The sequence below is a fragment of the Dipodomys ordii genome, unplaced genomic scaffold, assembly GCF_000151885.1.
Source record: "Dipodomys ordii isolate 6190 unplaced genomic scaffold, Dord_2.0 Scaffold84, whole genome shotgun sequence".
Lineage (NCBI taxonomy): Eukaryota > Metazoa > Chordata > Mammalia > Rodentia > Heteromyidae > Dipodomys > Dipodomys ordii.
The window spans coordinates 4,850,676-4,877,243 of record NW_012267300.1 but is presented as its reverse complement, the minus strand read 5'-3'; the positions used below and the strand labels follow the sequence as shown (position 1 = coordinate 4,877,243).

The window sequence follows — 26,568 nt, the reverse complement described above, 5'->3', positions numbered from 1 at the left end:
TGGGTCTGAGTTTCCGGAGCGCTCTCCACTGCCCTTCTCGAGCCCCTTTCGGAGGGGCGGGCTGGTAGACGGTCTCGAGGTCTCTCCTTTATTTCCGAGATGGAGCTGGAAGGGAAATGTAACCTGAGACCAACCTAGGAGGGGGAAAAAAAAAATCCTTCCAGACGGGTGCGGAACGTTCTTCCCGAGCCGCAGGCCCGCCTCTCCCCCCCTCCCCGTCCTCCCTCCCGCGTGCGCCGCTGCTCTGCGCGTCATTGGGGTCCCCGGGGGCTGGGGGGGGTGTTGTCCCCTGGGCGGGCCCGGGGCAGGACGAACGAGAAGGAGGGGAGCCGCCTCTGTCGCGGAGGAGCTCGGGCCCGGGCCAGCCTCCCCCCCCCCTTTCCCTCTGCCCCTCACAGCCTGTTTCTCATTAGAGCACCGGGCGCGGTCCCCGCCCTGCTCCCGAGTGTTTGTAAACGTCTGACCCGAGGGCGGCCGATTAACCCTTCTGGTGCGGGGCTGTGGGTGCTGGGAGGTGTGTGTGTGTGTGTGTGTATGTGTGTGTCTGTGGGGGGGGGGCGGCCCCAGACTACCAGGATTTGGAAACTCGAGCTTGGTGCGGCCTCCGAGAGAAGTCTAAAGCTTGGGGGTGCAAGCGTGGAGGGAGGAGAATGGTAGCCTCCCCCCCCATCATCATCATCCTCATCATCAACGACAGTCTGGAGACACCGAATTCTCACGCCACGCCCTCTCACACAACCGGAACGCCCCCCCCCGCACCCCACCCCCCGGCCTGGTCTTCCTGGAAACTCCAGTCCGGGTCTTTCCCTCCCTGCCCAGGTGACAGGTGTCTAGTTCTAGGGCCCACCAGGTTTGGAGGCCCAGGGCCCCCCACTCAACCTGGCCAGGAGTTTTCGGAGAAACATAGCCAGAGGCCAGCGGACCCGAGATTCGTTCCAAACTACAGTTCCTGGGAGGAGGAGGGAGCCGACTTCTCAGGGAGGCTAATTAATGGCCTCTCTGGGTGGTTGGGACAAGGGTATCGACAAATCCCGGCCTGGATCCTCACGTATCCGGGTTGTGGGCCTTTGAATGGTTCCCAAAGCCTGCTGGACTCTCCTGACAAGTCACTGACCATTCCGAGAGGCTCTTAGGCCTGCTAAAAGTGCTTCATCTTCTGGGGATGCGGAGGGATGGTGTGTGGAGCTGCTGACTGGAGAGGGCAAAGGCTTCCAGAAGGGTCTTCTGGCAGCGTGCCCTCAGCTGCCTAGAGCCTCTGTACCCCCAGAGCCCGTCTGGCTGCAGGCTTGGAGGAAAAGGGGGTGGAGAGGTGGTCCTTCCTTGCCAGATGCTGGCGACAGAAGCCTTAGGTTTTCCGAGGACCCTCTACACGGAGTGCCCAGACTATGGCCTCTTTAAGGCGCCAGGACCCAAAGCCCCCCGACCGAGATTGAGGGAGGTGGGGGGCTGGGCTCTCGGTGGGAAGCGTGTCACCACTGCGGGCCCGTAGGCCTCCGTGGGGTCGGAGCACGCTGGAAGGGACCATTTTTCAATTCAGTTTTTTTTTTTGAGAGGGAGGAGGAACTGGAGAGAGGATTGAGGGCGGGAGGGTGGGGGAGGACTGGGGGCGCGTGGTTTTCCCATCTCATCCCCGGAGGAGGGGCCGGAGCATCCTGGGTAGCCAATCAGGGGGTAGCTGGGGGGGGCCCGCTTTGAAGAAGTTTAGGGGGAAAAAGTTTGGAAAAGTTTCTATAATAACGAGGGGGCATCCGGAAGGAGGCGGCAGCGACGGAGGAGGGGGCTCTGAGAAAAGGGGAGGGAGGGAGCCGTGTGCGTGAAGACACAGCAGCCTCCTGAGCGCCCCCCTCCCACCCAGGGCGCGACCTGGGGGTCTGGCCGGATCCATGGGGGCAGCGAGCTGCGAGGATGAGGAGCTGGAATTTAAGCTGGTGTTCGGGGAGGAAAAGGAGGCCCCCCCACTGGGCGCTGGGGGGTCTGGGGAAGGTTAGTGCGGGACTGGGAAGGGGTCTGGTGGTCAGTGGGGATGCAGAGTCTAGAGATTTCAGGACAGCTAGTCAGGGGAAGTGGGGGGGATCAGAAGTTGAGGGGTGTCGGGGCAGAAGCTAGTCTACAGAAGTGAGGCGGGGGCCGTGGCACCGCTTTTTCCTTTTTAGGTCGTGACTCGGGTGGGGGTGGGGGTGCCGTTGGCCGCGCGCCGCCTCCGGCACGGCCGCCTATCACTGGGATGGGCGGTGGGGTGTGTGTTGGGGGGTGGGAACCGTGGCCCCAAGAGCCGGGGTGCCGCCAGGGGAGGGGGGTAGTTTGGCTCTGGAACTGGTCCCTGGCGGATGGAGTCCTGGTCTAGCCGACGGGACTCCCGGTGCTGGGGGGTGCTCACAGGCCGCGCTGGGGCGCCCCTCCCCCTCCCCCGTCTGGCCACAATGAGAGGCAGATGGCGGGGATCGAGCCGGGGGCGGCGGCTGCCTCTCGCACGGAATCCGTGCTGCCCGCTGCCCCCCCTCCCACGCTGGGCCCTGCACGCATCACCCCCCTTGGCTGCACCTCCGCCCCCAGATTGGGGGAGCGAGGGAGGAGCCAATTCCCCTCGTCACCACAGCCATGCCTCCTTCCCCCTCCTCCCCCTTCCCTGGCACCCCACCCCGCCACGGTTGCGATGGTGACCGGGGTTCCTGCCAGCTCCATTTGGGGGTTTGAGAACCGCTACTAATTGGGTTCATGTGTGTGAGTCGCCCCCAGCCCAGCCCAGAGCCTCGCCAAACACGCCTGCAGGCCTGGCTCCAGCCCTTCCTACCCACCTCCCTCATTTAGGGACCCGCCTCTTCTGTACCCTGGGTCCCTGGGCCAGGGGCTCAGAGTGTGAGGGTCTGCCCGCCGAGAAAGGCTTGGCACGCCAGCTCCTCTCTTTTCCATCCTCTGCCGTCCAACTTGGCTGTGCGTGCATGCGCGCGCGTATGTGTGTGTATATGTGTCTGTCTGTTCGAAGGGCTTCTCAGAGACCCCTTCTAGCTGCCTCTGGCAGAACTTGGGGAGAATCTATACCTCTCACCGGGTCTCTCTTTCCTCCTTCCCTTTTCGACAGAACTGGACTCCGAGGATGCCCCGCCATGCTGCCGTCTGGCCCTGGGGGAGCCCCCTCCCTACGGTGCTACCCCTATTGGCATCCCCCGACCTCCCCCGCCTCGGCCTGGCATGCACTCTCCACCGCCCCGCCCCGCGCCCTCGCCGGGCACCTGGGAGAGCCAGCCTGCCCGGTCGGTGAGGCTGGGGGGACCCGGGGAGAGTGCTGGGGGCGCTGGGGGCGGCCGAGTCCTTGAGTGTCCCAGCATCCGAATCACCTCCATCTCTCCCACGCCTGACCCTCCGGCCCCACTGGAGGACAACGCTGACGCCTGGGGGGACGGCTCGCCTAGAGACTACCCCGCAGTAGAAGGCTTTGGGGGCTACCGAGAGGCAGGTGGCCAGGGCGGAGGAGCCTTCTTCAGCCCGAGCCCGGGCAGCAGCAGCCTGTCCTCGTGGAGTCTCTTCTCCGACGCCTCCGACGAGGCCGCCCTGTACGCCGCCTGTGATGAGGTGGAGTCTGAGCTGAACGAGGCGGCCTCTCGCTTCGGCCTGGGCTCCCCGCTGCCCTCCCCCCGGGCTTCCCCCAGGCCATGGACCCCAGAGGATCCCTGGAGCCTGTACGGCCCCAGCCCCGGAGGTCGGGGGCCAGAGGATAGCTGGCTACTCCTCAGCGCTCCTGGGCCCACCCCAGCCTCTCCGCGGCCGGCCTCTCCCTGTGGCAAGCGGCGCTATTCCAGCTCCGGAACCCCATCTTCGGCCTCCCCAGCCCTGTCCCGGCGTGGCAGCCTGGGAGAAGAGGGATCAGAGCCACCACCACCACCGCCGTTGCCTCTGGCCCGGGACCCTGTCTCCCCTGGCCCCTTTGATTACGTGGGAGCCCCACCGGCTGAGAGTATCCCCCAGAAGACCCGGCGGACTTCCAACGAGCAAGCAGTGGCCCTGCCTCGGTCCGAGGAGCCTGCCCCATGCAATGGGAAGCTGCCCTCAGGAGCCGAGGAGACCGGGGCTCCTCCTGGGGGTCCCCGGAAGGAAGTGGCCGGCATGGACTACCTGGCGGTGCCTTCTCCCCTGGCTTGGTCCAAGGCTCGGATTGGGGGACACAGCCCCATCTTTAGGTGAGGGTTGCATTCCCTCTCTTGCCAACCATCCCACCGAGGGAGTGGGAGGGTCAAAGGCTGAGTTCCATGCTTCAAAAAAGCATGTGCAACCACAGTGCCCCTGCCATCTACCTGATTTTAAGGACATTGAGGGGGAAAAAAGGGGGGGTGCGTTTCTAGACTGGCAATTTGAAGAGCAACAGCTACAGTTTAGGTAACGGCAGAATTCTTCTAGGTTTCCTCACACTGGCAGGTGTGTCCTGACACATCGTTTGGTAGGTGCAGAATTCGGATCTGATCCTTTAGACACATGCTAACCCTACATTCTGTTACATGAAATTTCCCCCCTTTACTTTCTAGGACTTAACCTAGTGGTTTGAGATCATACTTGTTAATTTGAATAACGTAGCATATATTTGCAAGTCAAAGAACTCATTAGCTAGGCACTGGTAGTTAACATCTGGAATCCTAGCAACTCTGGAGGCTGAGAGCTGAGGATTGCTGTTCAAAGCCAGCCTGAGGAAAAGTCCATGAGACTCAAAACCAGTTACCAGCTTAAAAGCTGGAAGTGAAGCCAGGTGCCTGGGGGCTTACACCTGTAATCCTAGCTACTCTTAACCCCAATTAACCACCAGAAAACCAGAAGTGGTGCTGTGGCTCAAGTGGTAGAGGGCCAGCCTTGAGCTGAAGAACGGAGGGACAGCGCCCAGGCCCTCAAAGCCCCAGTACCACACACATGCACACACAAATTTATATTTAAACCTGCATTTCTACCCCTTCTATTTTATTTTTTGCCATCTTCGGGCTTGAACTCAGGGCCTGGGTACTGTCCCTGAGCTTCTTTTGCTCAGGGCTAACACTCTACCACTTGAGCCACAGCTCCACTTCCAGCTTTTTCTGTTTATGTGGTACTGAGGAATGGAACCCAGTGCTTCATGCATGCAAGGCATTCACTCTACCACTAAGCTATATTCCCAGCCTTATTCTGCCCATTTTAGTATTTCTTTCTTCTTTTTTTTTCCCCCCGGTTGTGGGGCCTGAACTCTGGGCCTGGGTGCTGTCCCTCAGCTCTTCACCTCAAGGCTAGCACTCTACCACTTGAGCCATAGTGCCACTTCCGGCTTTTTCTGTTTATGTGGTGCTGAGGAATCGAACCCAGGGCCTCATGCATACAAGGCAAGCACTCTACCACTGAGCCATCTTCCCAGTCCCCCATTTTTTTTTTAGTCGGTTGTGGGGCTTGATTCTGGGCCTGGGTGCTGTCCCACAGCTCTTCAGCTCAAGGCAAGCGCTCTACCACTTGAGCAACAGCGCCACTTCCGGTTTTCTGGTGGTTTATTAGAGATAAGAGTCTCACGGTCTCTCCTGCTGGGGCTGACTTTGAACCACGATCCTCACATCTCAGCCTCCTGAGTAGCTAGGATTACAGGCATGAGCCACCAGCGCCCGGCCCAGCCCCCCATTTTAATATTTCTAAACCTTGAGCTGTCAGACTGGGCTGGTTGGCCACATCCAGAAAAATTTCTAGAAGGAAGAAACCTAACTATTGTATCCTCTAGAGTTTGTAGCTTCTCAACTTGAGCAGTACAGATCTGTAGAGCTAGATAATTCATTATGGGGGACTAAGCTGGACATTGTAGGATGGTTTAACAGCCCCCCTGGCTTCTACTATTAGGGAATCCTGTATATGCTGTAGAATCCTTTACTCTAGTTGTGACAACCAAAAATGTTTCTAGATAATGCCAAATATGTGAGGGATAATTATCAGTTAAGATCCCAGGCAGAGGGAATCTAGGAGCATAATTCAGAAAGATCACCTCATTTGAAACCCCTTAACTCTTAGAACTCTACCCCTCTATCCCTAGCTAGTAGAAAGAGAACTGTCTGGGGGGCAGAAAGTGTCTTGTTTTAGCTTCTGTCAGTGGCTGCTGGACCCATTTCTTTATTTGTAAAACAAAAGAGTTCATATCTGAGGTCCTGACTTATATCCATTCAGACCTGAGGGGCTTTGGGTTCTTCTGTACTCAAGTGAAGCATCCCTATGCAAACCCCAAACCTTGTGCTCAGGGAAGCAGGGAATCTCAGGGCTGTTGTCATCCTCCATCCTATCTCTAAGGAGTCCTGTCCCCTATATCCCCCACACATAGGGTTTTGGGGATTTGCTGTGGTTTTATTCTTTCTCCCACCCTGCACCCTCCTCTTTCCCTCATATACTCAATGTGGTCTTGACTGGGATCTGAGCTGTGGCTGATCATTTTGGTTCTCTCCTTCCCAGGACCTCTGCCCTCCCCCCACTGGACTGGCCTCTGCCTAGTCAGTATGAGCAACTGGAGCTGAGGATTGAAGTGCAGCCTAGAGCCCACCACAGGGCCCATTATGAGACAGAGGGCAGCCGAGGGGCTGTCAAAGCTGCTCCTGGTGGTCACCCCGTGGTCAAGGTAAGGGATGGAAGGCAGGCCAGATGTTCTTTCTCCTCTTCCATCCCAGATCCCTGCAGATGGACTCTCACTGTACAGACCCATGGCACTGCCCTTTCCCACACTCCTTCTCAGCTCTGACCCTGCAGGCAGCCTTGGGGAGGGGAGGGACTGGAGCTGGGGCCCGTGGGGGCAGGCGGGGGGGGGGGGAGATGCACTTCAAGGACCCGGATATACTTTTTACTCTTTTGTCCTTCCACCCCCTCTCAACTCATCCCATGGGACAGCAGCCTCCAGTCTACTTTGGAAATGGTAGCCTGCCAGATATGGGGGAAGGGTTTAGCTGAGATCAAAGGTCATTGGGAGTTAGGTTTTTCTCTATATTGAGTTGGGCTAGTTTAGTCTCTTGGAAGCTCTTTCTCTTTTGCCCAGCCTTTTTAGGCTTTATTCCAAGAACAACACTTTGAATTCCAGGCCACATTTTCTCCACAACTGGTACCCAGTTCCCTTACCCCTCCCCATCCCTTCTAGGATATCTTTTATTTTTTACCATTCCTACCTCCTGATGGACCAAAAATCCAGGTGTGAATAAAGGATAAGACAGTGAAGCTTTCAATTAGGTGGCCTCTGTCTCCCTCTGCCAGCTCCTAGGTTATAGTGAGAAGCCACTGACTCTACAGATGTTCATCGGCACTGCAGATGAAAGGAACCTGAGGCCTCATGCCTTCTATCAAGTACATCGTATCACAGGCAAGATGGTGGCCACAGCCAGCTATGAAGCTGTAGTCAGTGGTACCAAAGTGTTGGAGATGACCTTGCTCCCTGAGAACAACATGGCTGCCAAGTAAGTCTCTGTTCAACATTCCCTCAATACATAGGATTTAGGACCAATGAGGCCTACTTCTTCCTCTTCCCAGAAGAACTGGACACAATCACCAAGAACCAATTTCTAGCCTTCTTGCCATCCTGGAAAGGCCTTTTTATGGTTGAGGAGCACTTTGGAGAGACTATCTCTGGATTAGAAAATAGTCTTCTTTGGTGCCCTTAGATGGTCTCAGGGCTTTGGATAGAGGGCATGAACGTCCCTCTTTAGGGATGCATTACTGTTCTGGCTTCCCCTAGAGGAGCTTGTCCACCCTTTTGTACCCTCAGCATTGACTGTGCTGGAATCCTGAAGCTTCGGAATTCAGACATTGAGCTGCGGAAGGGTGAGACAGACATCGGGCGTAAGAACACACGAGTGCGGCTGGTGTTCCGAGTACATGTGCCTCAGGGCGGCGGGAAGGTCGTTTCTGTGCAGGCTGCATCCGTGCCCATCGAGTGCTGTGAGCAAAGAGGCTCTGACCATCTTACTATCGCTTGCAACTCTCTTGTCTGTTTCTCTGTCACCCGTTTCCTTTACGTAGTATCCCTCTCATGCCCTGTCTGTCCTGGGTACTCCCAGAGAGGACTCAGCCCTTGTTTCTATCATGGATGTGGGAGTGGTAAGGGTGATGTCTACCTCAGACTTTGTCCCTGGGCTAGCCCAGAGTGACTATGTGTCATAGCTGCAAAGGAGTAGCCTGTGTACTTGTTTGGGTAACTTTCTGGGCTGCCTTGTTTATTCATGCTTCAAGAGTAGTCCTGTACAGGTTGCCAGTGGCTCCTAGCTACTCAGGAGGCTGAGATCTGAGGATTGCTGTTTAAAGCCAGCCTGGAGGGGCTGGAGGTTTAGCTCAGTGGGAGAGCACCTGCCTGGCAAGGACAAGGCCCTGAGTTTGGGCCTCAGCTCTGGAAAAAAAAAGAAAAGAAAAAACAAACATACAAAAAAGTCAGCCTGGGCAGGAATATCCAAGAGACTCTTATCTCCAACGAACCACCAAAATGCCAGAAATAGAGCTTTGGCTCAAGTGGCAGAGTACCAGTCTTGAGCAAAAAGCTTAAGAGAGGGGCTGGGAAGGTGGCTCAGTGGTAGAGTACTTGTCTTGCATGCATGAAGCCCTGGGTTCGATTCCTCAGCACCACATAAGCAAAAAGAAAAAAGCCCGAAGTGGCGCTGTAGCTCAAGTGGTAGAGCGCTAGCCTTGAGCTGAAGAGCTGAGGGACAGCGCCCAGGCCCAGAGTTCAGGCCCCACGACCGGACCCAAAAAAAAAAAAAAGCTTAAGAGACAGTGCCCAGGCCGGAATTCAAGCCCTAGTATGGGCACGCATACACAGAAGCGAGAGCGGTGTGAGGGATCTCAGGTATATTCTGGGTTCTCTGTGTGTGTGCTTCTCCAGAGGTCTCTCCTGGGGGCTATGGCAGGTATCCTGAGGAGGGCAGGGGGCAGAGGAGGTTGTCCCCTTCATACCCAGCTCAGCCAGGCCTCTTTCTTGCCCTGCTCTGCAGCCCAGCGCTCAGCCCAGGAGCTGCCTCAGGTGGAGACTTACAGCCCTAGTGCCTGCTCTGTGAGAGGAGGGGAAGAACTGGTGCTGACTGGCTCCAACTTCCTGCCAGACTCCAAAGTGGTGTTCATTGAGAGAGGACCTGGTGAGTAGGCCCTAGGGAGAGGAGGGCAGGCAGAAACAGCTTGGAACTGTTCAGTTGAGCCTCAGTTTCCTTACATTTTTATATGTTTTTTATTGTATTTGTTTTTTTTGGATTTTGGTTTTATTTTTTTGTCGGTCACGGGGCCTGAACTCTGGGCCTGGGCGCTGTCCCTCAGCTCTTCAGCTCAAGACTAATGCTCTACTACTTGAGCCACAGAGCCATGTCTGGTTTTTTTTCTGCCTGTGTAGTGCTGAGGAATCGAACCCAGGGCCTCCTGCATGTGAGGCAAGCACTCTACCACTGAGCCACCTTCCCAGGCCCATATTGTAAAAATACTGTACAGAGGGGTTACAGTTACATGCGTAAGGAGTTTCCTTATCTTGAACACTGACGATGCAGAAAAATTGTAAGAAATATACAACTTGTTTATTAGGGAGGAGTTGGTTTTGAGAGAACTCACCCCAAGTTGATAAATGAAGTATATGAAGAAGGGGGTGATTCCCATCCTGGCAGCTTTGCCTGGACCTTTCCTCAGTTGTGGGACATAAGCAGCACAGGTATGATTACGACATCCTGCGAGGGGCTGGGGGTTTAGCTCAGCGGAAAAGCGCCTGCCTGCCTGCCTGCCGAGCGCAAGGCCCTGAGTTTGGTCCTCAGTCTGGGGGGAAAAAAAGAGAGAGGGATCTTGCGAGGTTCCTAAGACAGAGTCATAGAGGTTAAGGAAAGAAGGACTTGAGGATCCCAGGTAGCCCCAACTATGGCCTTTTTCCTCCCTCAGTCCTCTCACCAAGAGCCCCAGTCCTTAGACCCACATTTGGCAGCACCCTGGCACCCTGTCTGCACATCTCCAGAGATTCCAAGTCATTAGACTTCCTTACTGGGCCAGGGTGGCTCACGCCTGTAATTCCAGCTACTTTGTAGTATGAATGAGCTCTGAGGATCACTATTCAAAATCAACATAGCAGAAATGTCAGTGAAACTCTTGTCTCCAATGAACCACCAAAAAGCCAGAAATGGAGCTGTAGCTCATGTGGTAGAATGTCAGCCCTAAGTGAAATAGCTAAGGAAAAGCTCCCAGACCCTGAGTTTGAGCTCCAGCACTAGCACAATAAACAAACAAACAAACCTACCTCTTCCATACGATTGGGTAAACACACAGTAGACTCTGTGCCAGACTTGCCAAGCACTTTTAAAATCTGATGCTGGCTGGGCACTGGTGGCTCACGCCTGTAATCCTAGCTACTCAGGAGGCTGAGATCTGAGGATCGAGGTTCAAAGGCAGCCCAGGCAGGAAAAGACTCTTACCTCCAATAAACCACCAGAAAACCAGAAGTGGCACGGTTGCTCAAGTGGTAGAGCACTAGCCTTGAGCTGAGGATCTGAGGGACAGGGCCCATGGCAGGGCCCAGAGTTCAAGCCCCATGACTGCCTGCCCCCACTAAAAAAAATCTGATGCTGACTCTAGGAGGAGGGAAAAGTAGCCAGGGATCAGGGCAGGAGACAGGGCTGGAACTCTCTCTTCCCTCTGTATAGATGGAAAGCTGCAATGGGAGGAGGAGGCCACAGTGAACCGACTGCAGAGCAACGAGGTACCAATGTCACTGAGGAGCCCATGCATAGGAAAGCGGGTAAAGGGTGGGATGTCAGAAGATTCACAAACAAATCTCCTTGCCTATGGGAGTAGATTCCTCTTTCTTAGAAGGGTCTGGCTGCTCTGGAGGCAAGGTTCATCTTTAGGGAATAAACTTTGCTCTTTAGCAAATGGAAAAAAACAAAACAGAAGGTAAGTTTTGGGTCTTTGGAAAGATTGGACTTCCAGCTTCCGATCCCTGAGGACTTCTTGTCTTACCCTCTGTTCTTCCCCAGGTGACTCTGACTCTGACTGTCCCTGAGTACAGCAACAAACGGGTATCCCGACCAGTCCAGGTCTACTTTTATGTTTCCAATGGGCGGAGGAAGCGCAGTCCTACCCAGAGTTTCAAGTTTCTGCCTGGTGCGCTTTATGACAGCCCATTGTGGGGTGAAAGGATGTGGGAGCAGAGAGATGCAGTAGCCCATTGTGAGAGATGAGGGATGTTGATGGTTGGAGATGTATGTGTATAGAGTGATAGGATGTTGCTAGATTCTAACCATTGTGCTGTTCTCCAACTTCCTAGTGATCTTCAAGGAGGAGCCCCTACCAGTCTCAACTCTTCCGGGTTTCCCTTCAGCACCTGGCCCCCAATTTGGCTCTGATATGGACTTCTCACCACCGAGGCCCCCATACCCCTCCTATCCCCATGAAGACCCTGCTTATGAGACTCCTTACCTGTCAGATGGCTTCGGCTATGGCACACCCCCTCTGTATCCCCAAACAGGACCCCCACCATCTTATAGACCAGGCCTGCGGATGTTCCCTGAGACGGGAGGGCGTGGCCGCCCACCTCCCATCTCCTTCCTTCCCCGCCCCTTCCCTAATGATTTATATGGAGGAAGGGGCTCCTCTTTTCCCATGGGGCTTCCATTCCCTCCTCCAGCCCCCTTCCGACCGCCACTACCTTCTTCCCCACCAATTGAAGTCCCCTACCCTCCCCAAAGTAGTGTTCATCCTCTACCTGCTGAGGGGTACAATGAGGTTGGGCCAGGCTATGGCCCAGGAGAGGAGGCTCCAGAGCGGGAGAAATCCAGAGGTGGCTACAGCAGCAGCAGCTTCCGAGACAGTGTCCCTATCCAGGGTATCACGCTGGAGGAAGGTGGGTGTGGGACTGGGGGCCTGTGTGAGTGGGTGTGAGATTGCTCAGCCTGTTTGCTGGTGGTGGATTGGGCATCCTTGGTCCTCAAGCCAGTTATAGGGGCCCAGGAACAAGTTCTTGGTGTGTGTGGCCACCTGAAGCCAGTAAGTTAATTTGGAAGAGCTCATGGAGTGCCTTTCCCAGCTCTGCCCTTTGTCCCAAACCACTAAATCTCAGAGCTAGAAGTACTTTCAGTGTCAATGCATCTAGTGACCTGAGTTTGTAGAGTCAAGAACTACACCTTGTAGAGGGGTAGGGTTTGCTGAGATCCCAGAGAGGTTCATTTTCCCTTGTCTCACCTTTCCCCTCCACAGGTCACTGTGGTGAGGACCTTCCTGTTTTCTCCCTTTCTACATCTGACTCTGCTGTCACTTCTCTGATACTGCCAAGCCACCAGAAACCAGCTGGGGTGGTAGCATAGGAGCCCACACAGATGGAAAACTGAGTTAGGGGAAAAACTGAGGCCTAGTGGAAGAGGAGCCCAGAGGTGTCCTAGACTGAGGACTTCCTGGAATCGATTGGGGTCTCTAGAAAATGAAAGGACCTACCCTAAGCCCAGTCTCTCAACTGCCCTTTATTTGCAGTGAGCGAGATCATTGGCCGAGACCTGAGTGGTTTTCCTGCTCCTTCTGGAGAAGAGCCTCCTGCGTGAACCACATCTGGCCACCATAGCCCTGGCCTCAACCCTGCCTCGTGCCCTCCTTCCTGGCACTCTGGTTCCGGAATCTTGGGCCAACTCTGTTTTCTCTTTCCCCAGCTTCTGCCTCCCTCTGTCAGCTGAGGTTTGAGACTCTAGGCCTGTCTGGTGCTGCCTTGAAGGGATAGGGAAGGGAGAAAGTGGAAGATGGAGAAGAGATGGGGCAGAGACTGAAGCTGAGTGCCAGACCTGAGTGGGGGTGAAGATGATGTCCAGATTGTGTGCAGGCTCCAATGCTGGGACGCTGGGGACAGATTGATGGGTAATAAACTGCTCACTGACTAGTGCTTCAGGTGCTCCAGATCTCTTTGGAGAGAAGAAGTGGTGGTTTAGCTTACTCCAGCCCTCATCCAAGAGAGCTGAGAAGTTGGAAAGAGAGAAGGGATGGGTCATTGCATTGTATCTTTTTTTTTTGTTTTGGTTGTGGGGCTTGAACTCTGGGCCTGGACACTCCTTTAGCTCTTTAGCTCAAGGTGAGTGATCTACCATTTGAGCCACAGTGCTACTTGGAGTTTTCTGGTGGTTAATTGGAGATAAGAGTCTCACGGACTTTCCTGCCTAAGCTGGCTTGGAACCATGATTCTCAGATCTCAGCCTCCTGATTACAGGATTACAGGTGTGAGCCACCAGAGCCTGGCGATTGCATTGTATTTTAAGGAGTTCCTTGTTGGGGGAGGCCAGGGAGGCTTTAGAGGCTCCTAGATTGGGACTGAAGTTAGGAGCCAGGGCTTGAGAACAGGCTTCTCCACTCTCTCCTTCCTGGGGGTTCAGGTACTTTAGCTTTAGAATGGGAATCCTTAGTTTTTCAAGTTTCATTGCCTTGCCCCTATCTAGATGATCCTGATTCATAGGAAGATGAGAAAACACTGTTCTAGTTACTCCTTTTATGTTTTGGTACCAGTAATGAGATTTGAACTTAGGGCCTGGGAGCTGTCCCTTAGCTTTTTTTGCTTAAGGTGCCAGAGTTTTCAACTATTTAAGTCATACCTCCAACTCCAGCTTTTTGGTGGAGATGAGTCTCATGGGCTGAGTGCTGGTGGCTCACACTTGTAATCCTAGCTACTCAGGAGGCTGAGATCTGAGGATTGAGATTCAAAGCCAGCGCAGGCAGGAAAGTCTGTGATACTTACATTTCTAGTTAACCACCAGAAAACCAGCAGTGGTGCTGTGGCTCAAGCACTAGCCTTGAGCGAAAAAGCTCAGGGACAGTGCCCAGGCGCTGAATTCAAATTCTACAACTGACCAGAAAAGAGAGAGAGAGAGAGAGAAAGTCTCATGAACTTACCTTCCTGGGCTCACTTGGAAAAACATTCCTCAGATCTTCTATGCCTGAGTAGCTAGAATGACCTGCACAAGCCACTCACACCTGGAGTCACTCCTTCATTTCTACAGGAGGAATCTGAGGTTCAGAGAGGAGAAAGGGTTTTCCTAAATCCACCCAGCTAATCAGCAGCACAGCTTGCCTGGACTTGCCCAGTACATACTGGGTCTCTCTGACCCAGGAAGCCCACACTCTGAGGAGCTAAAGTGGTCTAGTCACACTTTGAATTCTGTCCTTGAACACTATGAAAACATTTTGGAAAGACACGTGCTTCAGCAGTAGACTGTAGAAAGCCAAGCAACCTCCTACGCATCTCTGAAGGCAATCTATCCTGGAGTTTAGAGCACTGTACCAGCTCCTGGCTTATCTTGTAGAAATACACATACTGGCCTTTTGTCAGTCTATCGCCATGGGCAAGCCAGCCAGCTTAGGCAGAAGAATCCATGACAGTCTTACCTCTAATTAATCAGCAAAAAGCCAGAGATAGAGCTATAACTCAAGTGGGAGAGTGCTAGCCTTGAGCAAAAAAGTGCAGGGGCAAGTGCTCATGCTCTGAGTTGAAGCCCCAGGGCTGGCATGAGTGAATGCATGCACATGCATATACACACACACATGCGCACCCCCCCCACACACATACCCCAAGTGAGAATACAAGACCGTGAATTCAAGCCTCAGTCCTGCACAAAAACAAAAAAAGTTAACAAACCCAACCAACCAACCAACAAGAAAACAATGGCCAGAGAGCCTTGGACATGGCCAAGTCCCAGAGAGCTGAGAAAAGTCAGACTAAACTAACTGCTCTACTCCCCTGGATCCTGACGTATATACGAGCATTGAGTGCAACCAGCTTGATTGGCTCAATTTGGTGGTAAGGGTTGTACCCACAAAATATTTGGAGAGCTGGAGCTTTGGAAACTTGCTTCACCTTTGCAGACAGTCCTGGCAAGTCCTGGGAGTGCAGTAGCTAGTATCACAGAAGTGGACTGTGGATTTGAAGGCACCTGAGATTCAGTCTCCTTCCTCCCTCCTGCCTGTTGCTTCTTTGTATTGAATTCCCTTTACCTCCCTGAACAAAAGCTGCTACAAACAACTGTGATCAGCTCTATCAAGGATCCTCTCTAGTTCCTAGCCAGTCATGAGCCCTATTATCTTTCTATCAGAAGAGATATGGGGCCATGTATCACATCCCACACTCTTCAGTTCTACCTTCAAGATCTCTGGAGGTGAGAAAGCTGCTGGTTGCTCACATCTATAATCCTAGCTACTTAGGAGGCTGAGATCTGAGGATCAAAATTTGAGGCCAGCCCAGGCAAAAAGCCAGAAGTGGAGCTATAACACAATAGGGGACAATGCTCAGGCCCTGAGTTCAAGCTTCAGTACGCACCCATGCCACTTCCCTCCCCGCCCCCCGCCATTTTCTCTGTAGTGTGAACTAGTCTCCATGTGAAGGAAAAGTTGTCATGACTGAGACTCACTGCCTCCTGAGACTAACTGTTTCATTTCCTGCCAGGGCATTGCTATTCATTCATTGCCAGACACTAATTGAGCAACCACTAAGTGCCAGCCTGTGGGTCATGGAGGACTTCCTAGTGTCATGGGACAACAGCAAGGAAGAAGCTCATTATAACTCAAGAACTCAACTTAGTACTTACAAACAGAAAGTATATCATCAGATCTTAGGGGGGATAGTTAGGGAGTAATTTCCATATGGGGTAGAGAAGGAAGAGAAAACAAGCACTTCATTCAGTTGTGAAGGTTAGAGGGAACTTTAGGGTTGACTTCTAAACAGTGACCTGAAGAATAACTGGGACAGCCGGGCGCTGGTGGCTCACGCCTGTAATCCTAGCTACTCAGGAGGCTGAGATCTGAGGATCGAGGTTCAAAGCCAGCCTGGACAGGAAACTCCATGAGACTCTTAACTCCAATAAACCACTAGAAAACCAGTAGCTCTGTGGCTCAAGTGGTAGAGCGCTCTCCTTGAGCTGAAGAGCTGAGGGACAGTGTCCAGGCCCAGAGTTCAAGCCCCACGACCAAAAAAAGAATAACTGGGAATTGATCAGGCTAAGAGTAGGGAAAAGCAGGCCAGACTGTGATCTGAAGGGGAGAGGCAAATGCAGAAGGCTAAAGCATCTCCAGAACCTGGCATGTTTGGGGAGTTAAGAGAGGTCCATCTTGGAGAGAAGAGCCCAAGGACAGCAGATTAAATTCTGGGAGTGGGAACCTGGAAGGAGGGACTAGAGAGAAAGCAAAGCTAGATTCTGAAAGACCTTGTGGTCTGCTAGAGAGTTTAGTTATCTTGGAGTATTGGGTATTCTCTGGTTAGCCCATACACTGCAGGCTGGTAGAGATGGAGACCATGCAATTCTGCAATTCTTCCTCCTACTGAGTTCATATGTATTTCCTTGATCTGCCCTCAGGGTCTACCTTGACCACTTCACTGAGAATCCTGATGTGGGACAGTCTGGGGAGGAGGGGCTTAGAAACTGTCATTGTCAGGTATAGCTGGCTCAAGCTTGTAATCCTAGTTACTCAAAAGGCTGAGATCTGAGGATGAAAATTTGAAGCCAGTCTGAAGAAAGACCACGAGACTTGTCTTCAATTAGCTAAAGAGCTGAAAGTAAAACTGTGGTTCAAATAATAGAACAACAGCCTTGAGAGAAAAAGTGCCCAGGTTGGGAGTTCAAGCCCACTACCAGCATTACATAAATAAATAACAAAATAAATAATAAACATAGTTCAACAAAACAAACACTAGGAAATGGATACTTGAAAGGGTTGGGGGAAGTCAAAGGGAGGGATGATACACAAATGAAAAGAAGGGTGAGAATGCAGTAAAAATCCAATATATAGCCTACAAAATTTAAGTACAGTGAGGAAAGGGGTGGGTGGGGAGAGTGGGTGAGGATGTTGAGGGGACTGACTGACATTGATCAAGACATTGTATCATAAGCTGCTTTGTTGAATGGTTACTCCTTTGTACAACTACTTAAAGGTAATAATAAAAAAAAGCTTTAAAAAAAACGGTTATTCTGAAACTCTAGTATAATTGTTTCTTCTCAGAAAGAGACATTTAGCTATAGACATTTAGCTTCCTGAGGCTGTAGTTGGGAGAGAAACAAAGAGGTAGTACTTTAGCTGGAGCCAGAAAACACCATATTCGAGATGGTTTCTCAAAAGTGTGGTCTGAGGACTATTTGGATTCACCAGAAAGGTTTTGGCATTTCATTTGTTTTTGTATTTTTTTCTACATAGACTCCTAGGTAACCCCTGATCCACTCAGTTCTATTCTTGAGGGGTGGGGCCCAGGTCTTCATTTTAAAGAGCACCCTAAGGGATTCTTCAGGACAGCAATTTTTTTTTTTACTTTTATCTGCTACATTGTTATATTAGTTTATTCAAACACACACATACAAATACACAGATATACACATTTGTAGTATAAAGACCCACTCCCTCTGCAAGAACATATTTTAATAGGAATTCCAGAAAATTTTTAGTCTGCTGAGATCTGATTAGAATTTATAGAAATATCTAGCTGCTTCGACCCCTGGACAAGTCATTGTCATTGGTGACGATGTTGCCATTTGAATTTAGAATGCCCCAGAAAGACCTATGTGTTAAAGAAAAATGACTTTCCACAGACTGTGGAAAATGACTTTCCTCCCAGACTGCTGAGAATACCTGAATAGTTCGTCTGGAGATTAAGTTCTTTAGCATGAAACTTATGAGAACATAGACTCTCATCTACTTTCTTCTTTTATCTTTTAATCATTCTAGGTAAAAAAAAATTTCTCTTTGACATACTCAAATACTTTGGCATTGTCTTGTCACAGGCCCCCAAAGCAATAAAATCAACTGAACATACACTGAAACCTTCAAACTTGTAAGTCTGAGTAAGCCTTTCTGTTTAATAAATGGACATTATCACTTATTATGGTAGGTTTTAAAGCTAACACAGAAGTCTAGTCTTTCTAACGATGTAGAGTATATTAAAATGTGCTTCATTCTAAAATATCTAACTCCATGTTTTATTTTTTGTTTTTGTTTCTGTTGATCCTAGGGCTTAAACTCAGGGCCTGGATGGTGTTTTTGTGTTTTAGCCAGTGCTCTACATACAATCTGAACTGGAACTCCATTTGCCCTGGTGGTTAATTGGAGATAAGCCTACTCAGGTTGGCTTTGAACTATGATCTTCAGATCTCAGCCTCTTAACTAGCTAAGATTACATCCTTGAACCACCAGTGCCTAGCCATGTTGCAAATTTTGTGCAATTCCAATTTTCAGCATTGTATAGATGCTCCTACTACAATATAAAACAACTTATCCCTCTTGTCACTGTATTTGATGTTGGTATAAGTTGTGGAGGGGAAGGGAAAAACCTGATTGTTTAAATAGGGATACAGGTGGACCCATTGCAACAATGAGATGTACAAGATGTTACATAGAAAATGAAATTTACAAGTTTGACTCAGGGTGGTGGGGAGGGTCAGGAGAGGGAGATGGGAAGGGATGGGAAGGGGAAACAACGGAGGAGGTAACAATGCTTGATAAGAAATGTATTCATTACCTTGCCCATGTAATTGTAACCCCTCTGTACGGTATTTTCACAATAAAAAAAACCTAATACATACTAAGGATATTTGTAAAGTATATAATGAAGGAAGAATTTTCATCCTTTACAAAATCTATGTAAAATCTATACTAAACTATTGATATTTTACTGTACCTTTCCTGCAACCAGTTCGATATAGTTTAATACTTGTTTCTCTATATTCTACTGGAGATTTAATTTTTCATGTATGTATGTATATGTATATGTATCTATCTATATATGTTCCAATGTGGATCATCAGACTTGAAACTTTGCTTTGTTTTGCTGTTCAGCAGTTTATGTGGTCGGCTCATTCTGTGACAATATCTGTGTTCATTCTGATCATTCCTTTATTTACCACACCATCAGCCTTCTAACAGCACAGGAAATTTTGAGACTAGAATTGTCAGCCAATTGTCAAGCTGAGGGTTGTTTCCCTTCACATTTCATATCTGTGCTGCCCTAGTGGAGGTCCTCTGTCATATACAATGTTTATATTATAACTTATTCATCATAAGTGTGTGTGTGTGTGTGTGTGTCCGTCTGTCTGTCTGTCCTGGGGGATTGAATTCAGGGCCTTGGTGCTGTCTCTGAGCTTTTTTTGCTCAAGGCTAGCACTCTACTACTAGAGCCATAACTCTACTTCTGATTTTTGGTGGCTAAGTGGAGTAGATAAGAATCTCCAATTAACCTCTGAAAATATTTCTATTTTTTTAAACCAGGACTAGAGTTTAAACTCCAGGCCTCATGCTTACTCAGCAGGACCTCTACCACTTGAACCACACCTCTAGCCTATCCTCTTATAAGATTCTAGATAAAGATAATAGAGATAATGAAAGAGGGTTGTACCTGGGGGTTAAAGTATATGATGTCAATCAGACAAAAGGAAGAGAAATTGATGTGGGCTACATTACATGGCCAGATTAAGGTGTGCAGCACACATACTATAATAATATTCAACTATTCATTAGTCATAGGATATATCTAGGTGTGTGTGTGTGTGTGTGTGTGTGATTTAAAATATAGAACCTGCTTGGTGCTGGTGTTCTATAAACCTGTAATCCTACCTATTCTGTAGGCTAAGATGCGAAGATTTCAGTTCAAAGCCAGACTAGGCAGATGAATCCAAGACAAATCCAGTTAATCTCCCATTAACCATTCAAAAAAAACCAAACAAGCCAGGAGTAGAGTTCTGGCTCAAGTATTAGAGTGCCAGCCTTGAGTGAAAAAGCTAAGGGATAAAACTCTACACACACACACACACACACACACACACACACACACACACACACACACACAAAGGTTATGAAATCTATGCAAAGGTTCCACTGGAAATTGCAAAGAAGAGGTTTTTAGTATTGAAGGCAAGGAAAGTCTGGGCGCTATCTAATGCTTACCTCAGCTATATGAACTAAAATAGGGAATAGAGAATAGCAAAGTCCTGGGCAGAAGTTGAGAGCTGTCAACTACCCCACTGACCTTTAGCCCATCACCAGACCTAATGGAACTCTCACAGCCTAGTCTGTAATATTTACTGAGCTCTTGCTCTGTACCAAATTCTGTGATTGGTTCGGGGGATAAAGCCATGGATCAAGTAAACATGATTTTTATCAAGTACTTCCAGAACTCTGTGTAATATCAGGTCAGTACTAGAGGCTTTGAGATTTCAGAGGAAATCTCTCTCCTGCTGCAGTGTGTAATGATGATATATGGCTAGATTAGATGGTTGGATACATCTCTCTGAGGTGGTCGGTTTGGCAGGATAGGACAAGTTTTCTCTCAAATGAATAGATACTCCTAATGTTGGTATCCTGAGTTTAAAGCGTTCATGGAAGCCATGTACACACACACAAAAGAGGAGTGCCTCCCAGCCACAAAACTGTCAGCTTGCCAACCTTAGCTCCTGGCTTCTAGCCCTGCCAGGATTCTGACTCACTGTGGTAGAGGCTGCTTGGATGCATTCACACCTAACTAGATTTCCAAAGTTCTTGTCTAAGATAAATAAGGAGAGAGCTGCTCCTTCCAACTCTACTAATGGCCGAGTAACAAATCTATACTCCTAACCATGGATGCTTTTTTTCTTTCCTTTTATTATTTTTTTTGTGCCTATAACTGGGGCTTGAACTCAGGGTCTGGGTATTGACCCATAGCTTTTTTTGCTCAAGGCTGGTGTTCTACAACTTGAGCCACATTTCTTCTGGTTTTTTGGTGGCTAATTGGAGATAAGACTTTTCTGCCTGGATTGGCTTGGAATCTCTTCATCAGATCTTAGCCTCCCAAGTAGCTAGGATTATGGGTGTGAGCCACTGGCACCTGGCTTGGCTCTCTACTTTTGTGTTCCTTTAAGTTATCTTTTTGTCCTTTCTGAAAGTATCCATTTCTTTTGTATGGGTGTGTTTATTCTGGAGACTCTAAAAGAAAATTTGATTTATTCTATGCTGATGGCAATTTTTGGTGTTCTTTGGTTTTTAAAAGCATTTCTAGCTGGGTGCTGGTGGCTCATGCTTGTAATCCTAGCTTATTCAGGAGGCTGAGATCTGAGGATTGTAGTTAGAAACCAGTCTTGCAGCAAAGTACAAGAGACTGTTATCTCCAATTAACCAGGAAGGAAGGAAGAAAGGAAGGAAGGAAGAGAAGGGAAGGGAAGAGAAGGAAGGAAGGAAGGAAAAGAAGGAGAAGGAGGAGAAGGAGAAGAACAAGGAGGAGGAAGAGGAGGAGGAGGAAAAAGAAGAAGAAGAAGAAGAGGAGGAGGAGGAGCAGCAGCTGTGGTTCAAGTGCTAGACTGCTAGCTTTCAGCAAAAGAAGCTCAGCAATGGCACCCAGGCCCTGAGTTCAAGCCCCAGGACCCTCCACCCTGCCCCGCCCCTCACATAAAAAGGTTCGCTGCTAGAGCATACATGCTGTATGCATGTATAGAATATTCTGAAAACCCTCTTTTACAACTATTATATGCTATATATTTCTTTTTCTCCCTCCCTAATTCTCCCCCTCCCCTCCCTCCTCCTCCCTCTCTCCCTTCTTTCCTCCCTTTCCCCACTCTCTCTCCTGGTAGTGGAGCTTGAACTCTGAGCCTGGGCACTGTCTCTTAGCTTTTTCGCTCAAGGCTAGTGTTCTATCACTTGAGCTGCAACTCTACTTCTAGCTTTTTACTGGTTAACTGCAGATAAGAGTCTCACAGTCTTTCCTGCCCTGGCTGGCATCAAACCATAATCCTCAGATCTCAAATTCCTGATTAGCTAGGATTACAGGTGTACACCACCAGCACTTAAGTTATAAGAAGTATCTAAAACAAAAAACAAACCACCTTAATCTGAGTACAGTGGCTACTAGAGAGGTGGAAATCAGGAGTGATGATAAAGGTTTAAGGTCAGTCCAGGCCAAAAAAAATCATGAGACCCTATTTCAATCCACACACATACAAAACAAGAAACAATAAAGCAAACAAACAACCTCCGCCTAAAAAACAAGCTAGTATAATGGCATGTGTTTGCCATCCCAGCTACATGGGAAGTATATATAGAATTATGGCTCAGGGTGACCTGAGCATTAATGAAAGACCTTATTTTACCCATTTCAAAAACCAGAAAAGCAAAAAGGGCTGTGAGCATAACCAAGGTAGTAGAGCTCCTGCCTAGCACAAGGCCCTGAGTTCAAACCTTAGTCCTAAAAAATAAGAAAGCCTCATTCCAATCTTTGCCTCTGTTGTCACCTTTCCCCTATGTCTCCTCTGTGTCCAAATTTCTGTTACAAAGACCCCAGTCATTGGATTTAGGGCTGTTCTAACCCAGCATGACCTCATCATAATAGCAATACATCTACAAAGACCCTGTTTCTAAATGAGCTCACACTCACAGGTACTGGAGATTTGTTCTTGAACATAAATCTTTTGGGACTCACTTCAATTCACGACATTGAGTTTCTTGCAAAGTTATATCAGTCATTCTGATCTCAGTTGTGTACGACAAGATGCAAGTCAAATAAAAATGCCTATCCTGGGATTCAACTGGGGAAGGGGAGAGCATTGTCCTTTGACTTTATGGGTGGGGAAAGTGACTTCAAATGAGGGAAGATTAGGATGTTATTTTTTCCTCTTTTTCTCCTCCTCTTCCTCATCCTTTTCCTCTTCTTTTTATGACACTAGGAATTGAATCCAGGGCTTTGTACTTGCCTAGCACTTGAGCTATGTCCCCAACCCCTATTTGCTTGTTTATGTTGTTGATCAAACCTGGGGCCTTGAACATGCTAGGCAAACAGTGCTCTAGCGCTGAACTCCATCCCCAACACTTTACTTTGCTTTTGGATAAGATCTTGGTACTTTTTATCCGGCTGGTCTCAAATTTGCCATCTTCCTGCCTGTTTCCAGAGTAGCTGGGATTGCAAAGTAGGTGGGATTACAAGTATGTGTCTCCCATTCCCTGGTATGTTTGGATAATTTTGGGTTTATTTTCTCTTGGAGGTGTTTACTTACTATGGAAGCAAAGCAAGCCATAAAAGAAGATAGGGATTCTTGGGAGATCCTTAATGTAGCTGAAGCCCTTCCAGGCACTGGTGACTCACATCTGTAATCCTAACTACTCAGAAGGCTGAAATCTGAGAATCAAGGTTTAAAGCCAGTCCTGGCAGGTACATTTTGAAAGATTCTTAGCTCTAATTAACTAGCGAAAAGCCAAACGTTGAGGTGTAGCTCAAATGGTAGAGTACCAGCCTTGAGCAAAAAAGTTAAAGAAGGGGCTGGGAAGGTGGCTCAGTGGTAGAGCGCTTGCCTTGCATGCATGAGGCCCTGGGTTCGATTCCTCAGACCACATAAGCAGAAAAAGCCAGAAGTGGCGCTGTGGCTCAAGTGGTAGAGCGCTAGCTTTGAGCTGAAGAGCTTAGGGACAGCGCCCAGGCCCAGAGTTCAGGGACCACGATGGCAAAAAAAAAAAAAAAAAAAAAAAAAAAAAAAAAAGTTAAAGGAGAGTGTTCTGGCCACGAGTTCAAGCCCCAGTATTCACACACACACACACACACACACACACACACACACACACACCATGCACACATATTGAGGTTTCAGCTCCTGTTATATGGAAAATATGAATCTTCTTCGATGATAAGACATATAGTTTCTTCAGGGTCAAAAGCTGGTCCTGAAGAAGCTACGGTAGGGGGAGGACAATTCATTCTAGAACCTCTGACCTGTAGTTTTTCAGGATATATCCCTGTACGTGTGGCACACAAGCTCAGGGCTGAGGGACATGTGGTCTTGAATATATTGGACTAAGGAACAGAGACAATGTTTCTGGCTGTACTTCCTTGTGCCGTGAGTCATAAAAGTCACAGGCTTTCTACCTTGGACATTGTTTCCACCTGATAGTAATTCCTTTTTCTTGCTTTCCTTCCCTGTGGCCAGGCAGTAACTTATTCAGGCTGATAAATATGGAGAAGAGAGACTCCTTCCTTCCCAGTAGGGTCTGGCTCAGCTTTGCCTTCTGCCCTGGCGATGCCCCTGAGTGGGTGTTGCTCTTTGCCCTACAGGGTATCACCCAGAGGTGCTAGGCAGGTGACTAACGCCAGGCGGCAGCAGTGACAAGGTGGAGGAGGTGTAAGGAGGCAGGACGAAGGGAAAGGAGCATCTGAGAAAGGTTAGAGAAAAAAATGTCCCACCCCACATACTGCTCTGTGTTTTCTCAAACCACCTGTCACAGATTGTTTTTCTTTTCTTTTCTTTTTTGGCCAGTCCTAGGGCTTGAACTCAGGGCCTGGGCTCTGTCCCTGAGCCTGTCTGTGCTCAAGGCTAGTGCTCTACCACTTGAGCCACAATACTACTTTTGGTCTTTTCTGTTTATGTGGTACTGAGGAATTGAACCCAGGGCTTCATGCATGCTAGGCAAGCACTCTACCACTGAGCCACATTCCCAGCTCCCACACATTGTTTTTCTTTCCCTCAGAGTCACTAGTCGTTTAGTCCTTTTTTTTTTTTTTTGCTGGTCGTGGGGCCTGAATTCTGGCGCTGTCCCTCAGCTCTTCAGCTCAAGGCTAGCGCTCTACCACTTGAGCCACAGCACCACTTCCGGCTTTTTCTGCTTATGTGGTGCTGAGGAATTGAACCCAGGCCTTATGCATGCAAGACAAACAGTCTACCACTGAGCCACCTGCCCAGCCCTCATTTAGTCCTTCATAATGACAGATTTACAGCATGAATCCCCCCCTCTTTTTGGTGGTTAATTGGAGATAAGAGTTTCATGGGCTTTCCTGCCCAGACTGGCTTTGAACCACGATCCTCAGATCTCAGCTTCCTGATTAGCTAGGTTTACAGGCATGAGCCACCAGTGCCCAGCTAACATTAACTTTTTTTTCTTTTTGTTGGTCATGGTGCTTGAACTCTGGGCCTGGGCACTGTCCCTCAGCTCTTCAGCTCAAGGCTAGAGTGCTACCACTTGAGCCAAGCACCACTTCTGGTTTCCTGGTGGTTTATTGGAGATAAGAGCCTCACAGACTAGGGGGCAGGGAGGATGGGAAGGGATGGGAAGGGGAAACAAAGGAGGAGGCTACAATGCTTGATAAGAAATGTACTCATTATCTTGCCCATGTAAATGTAACCCTCTGTGCAGTATTTTCACAATTAAAAAAAAAAGTCTCATGGACTTTCCTGCCTGGGCTGGCTTTGAACCTCAGTTGTCAGATCTCAGCTTCCTGAGTAGCTAGGATACAGGTGTGAGCCACCGTGACACCCGGTTAATATTAACTTTTTTTTTTTTCCAGGGCTGAGGACCAAACCCAGGGCCTTGTGCGCGCCTGGTAGGCGCCCTTCTGCTGGGCTAAACCCCCAGCCCCAATATTAACTATTTTAAAGGAGAATTCTCTTTCTCCTTTAGTAGACTGAGGAGCAAGAGACAATGTTTCTAACTCTTTGTACTTCCTTGTGCAGTGAATCATAAAGACGACATTGTGATGTGCAGTAGAGAAGTGTTTTACATGGGGTTGGAGGCATGGCTCAGTTGAGAGAATGCTAACCAGTGAGCGAAAGTGGCAGGTACTGAGTTTGAATCTCAGTCTCAGACCTAAAAAAGAAAAAAATTTTTACAAGTTTTGTGATACAAAAACTAAGAATAGTATCAGCTGGGTGTGGTGGTACATCTATAATCTCAGCATTTGGGAGGTGGAGGCAAGAGGCTCTTGATTCTCTGGCTGGTCTGGGCTATATAGTGAGACCTTGGAGAGAGAGAGAGAGAGAGAGAGAGAGAGAGAGAGAGAAAGAGAGTGCTCACCTCACCCAGATACCTCAACAAGCCCTTTTCATTCACAGCTCATCTTATTCAATCATCTCCCAAAGAAACTGTCAAGTTGATCCTCTCAGACAAGGAAACTGAGGCACTGAGTGTGTTAGAGCCAGGTATGGTCAAGACAGAGTGATCTTTGCAGCCAAAACCTTATCAAATGAGAGAAACTGGAATAAAAGTAAACACCAGGGAGCCTTCCAACAAGGCAGCCTTGCAGCCCAGAAAACAGACTTAATACTACCAAGCAAAGATCCGAGGATTCAGCTCTTATTTGATATTATTTTCCTCAAAGAATTGCTATATATAATACAAGATGGCCAAGTCCCATCAGCCAGCACTGATGGCAGACAGGGAAGGGGAATATGGATTGGACTTCTGTGGAATGCGTGTATGTGCATGTGTGTGTCTGTGTGTGTGTGTGTCACACATGCATGCCATACTGGGGCTTGAACTCAGGGCCTGCCTGGGCTTTGTCCCTTAGCTTTTTTGCTTAAGGTTAGAACTCTACCATTGGAACCACAGCTCTACTGGCTTTTTGGTGGTTAATTGGAAATAAGTTTCATGGAAATAAAGTCTTACTGACTTTCCTGTACAGGTTGGATTCAAACTGTGATCCTTAGATCTCAGCCTCTTGAGTAGTTAGAACTGTAGCTCTTCAGAATTGTTAAGGGTATTACTCAGCTTCAGAAAGAAGTCTTTTCTGTCCATTGCCTTCCTTAGGGACAAAGGGTAGGGGAGAAGAGAAAGGCCAAGACCATATACCATCCTGGTGCCAGGCTACTCTTTATCCCTTAGCTATGGATAAAGCCATACTACTTAGATTCAACCAGGTATTGAAACATC

General features: G+C 49.1%; 1 protein-coding gene across 3 annotated transcripts; it reads left to right on the top strand.

Moving 5' to 3' along the window:
• The first annotated feature begins 1,567 nt into the window (after positions 1–1,567).
• Nfatc4 (nuclear factor of activated T-cells, cytoplasmic, calcineurin-dependent 4) lies at positions 1,568–12,838 on the top strand. 3 transcript variants are annotated; one of them, XM_013025335.1, is made up of 10 exons: positions 1,568–1,983; positions 3,080–4,175; positions 6,433–6,595; positions 7,219–7,418; positions 7,727–7,899; positions 8,943–9,083; positions 10,617–10,672; positions 10,950–11,076; positions 11,240–11,500; positions 12,439–12,838. In XM_013025335.1, the coding sequence occupies exons 1-10, from the start codon at positions 1,884–1,886 to the stop codon at positions 12,504–12,506; spliced, it is 2,385 nt and encodes a 794-aa protein (XP_012880789.1). In that variant the 5' UTR covers positions 1,568–1,883; the 3' UTR covers positions 12,507–12,838. The 3 variants fall into 3 exon arrangements, with proteins under 3 accessions (XP_012880789.1, XP_012880787.1, XP_012880788.1); XM_013025333.1 differs by having other exon boundaries at positions 11,240–11,815; XM_013025334.1 differs by lacking the exon at positions 1,568–1,983 and adding an exon at positions 2,645–2,719 and having other exon boundaries at positions 11,240–11,815.
• Positions 12,839–26,568: the final 13,730 nt, after the last annotated feature.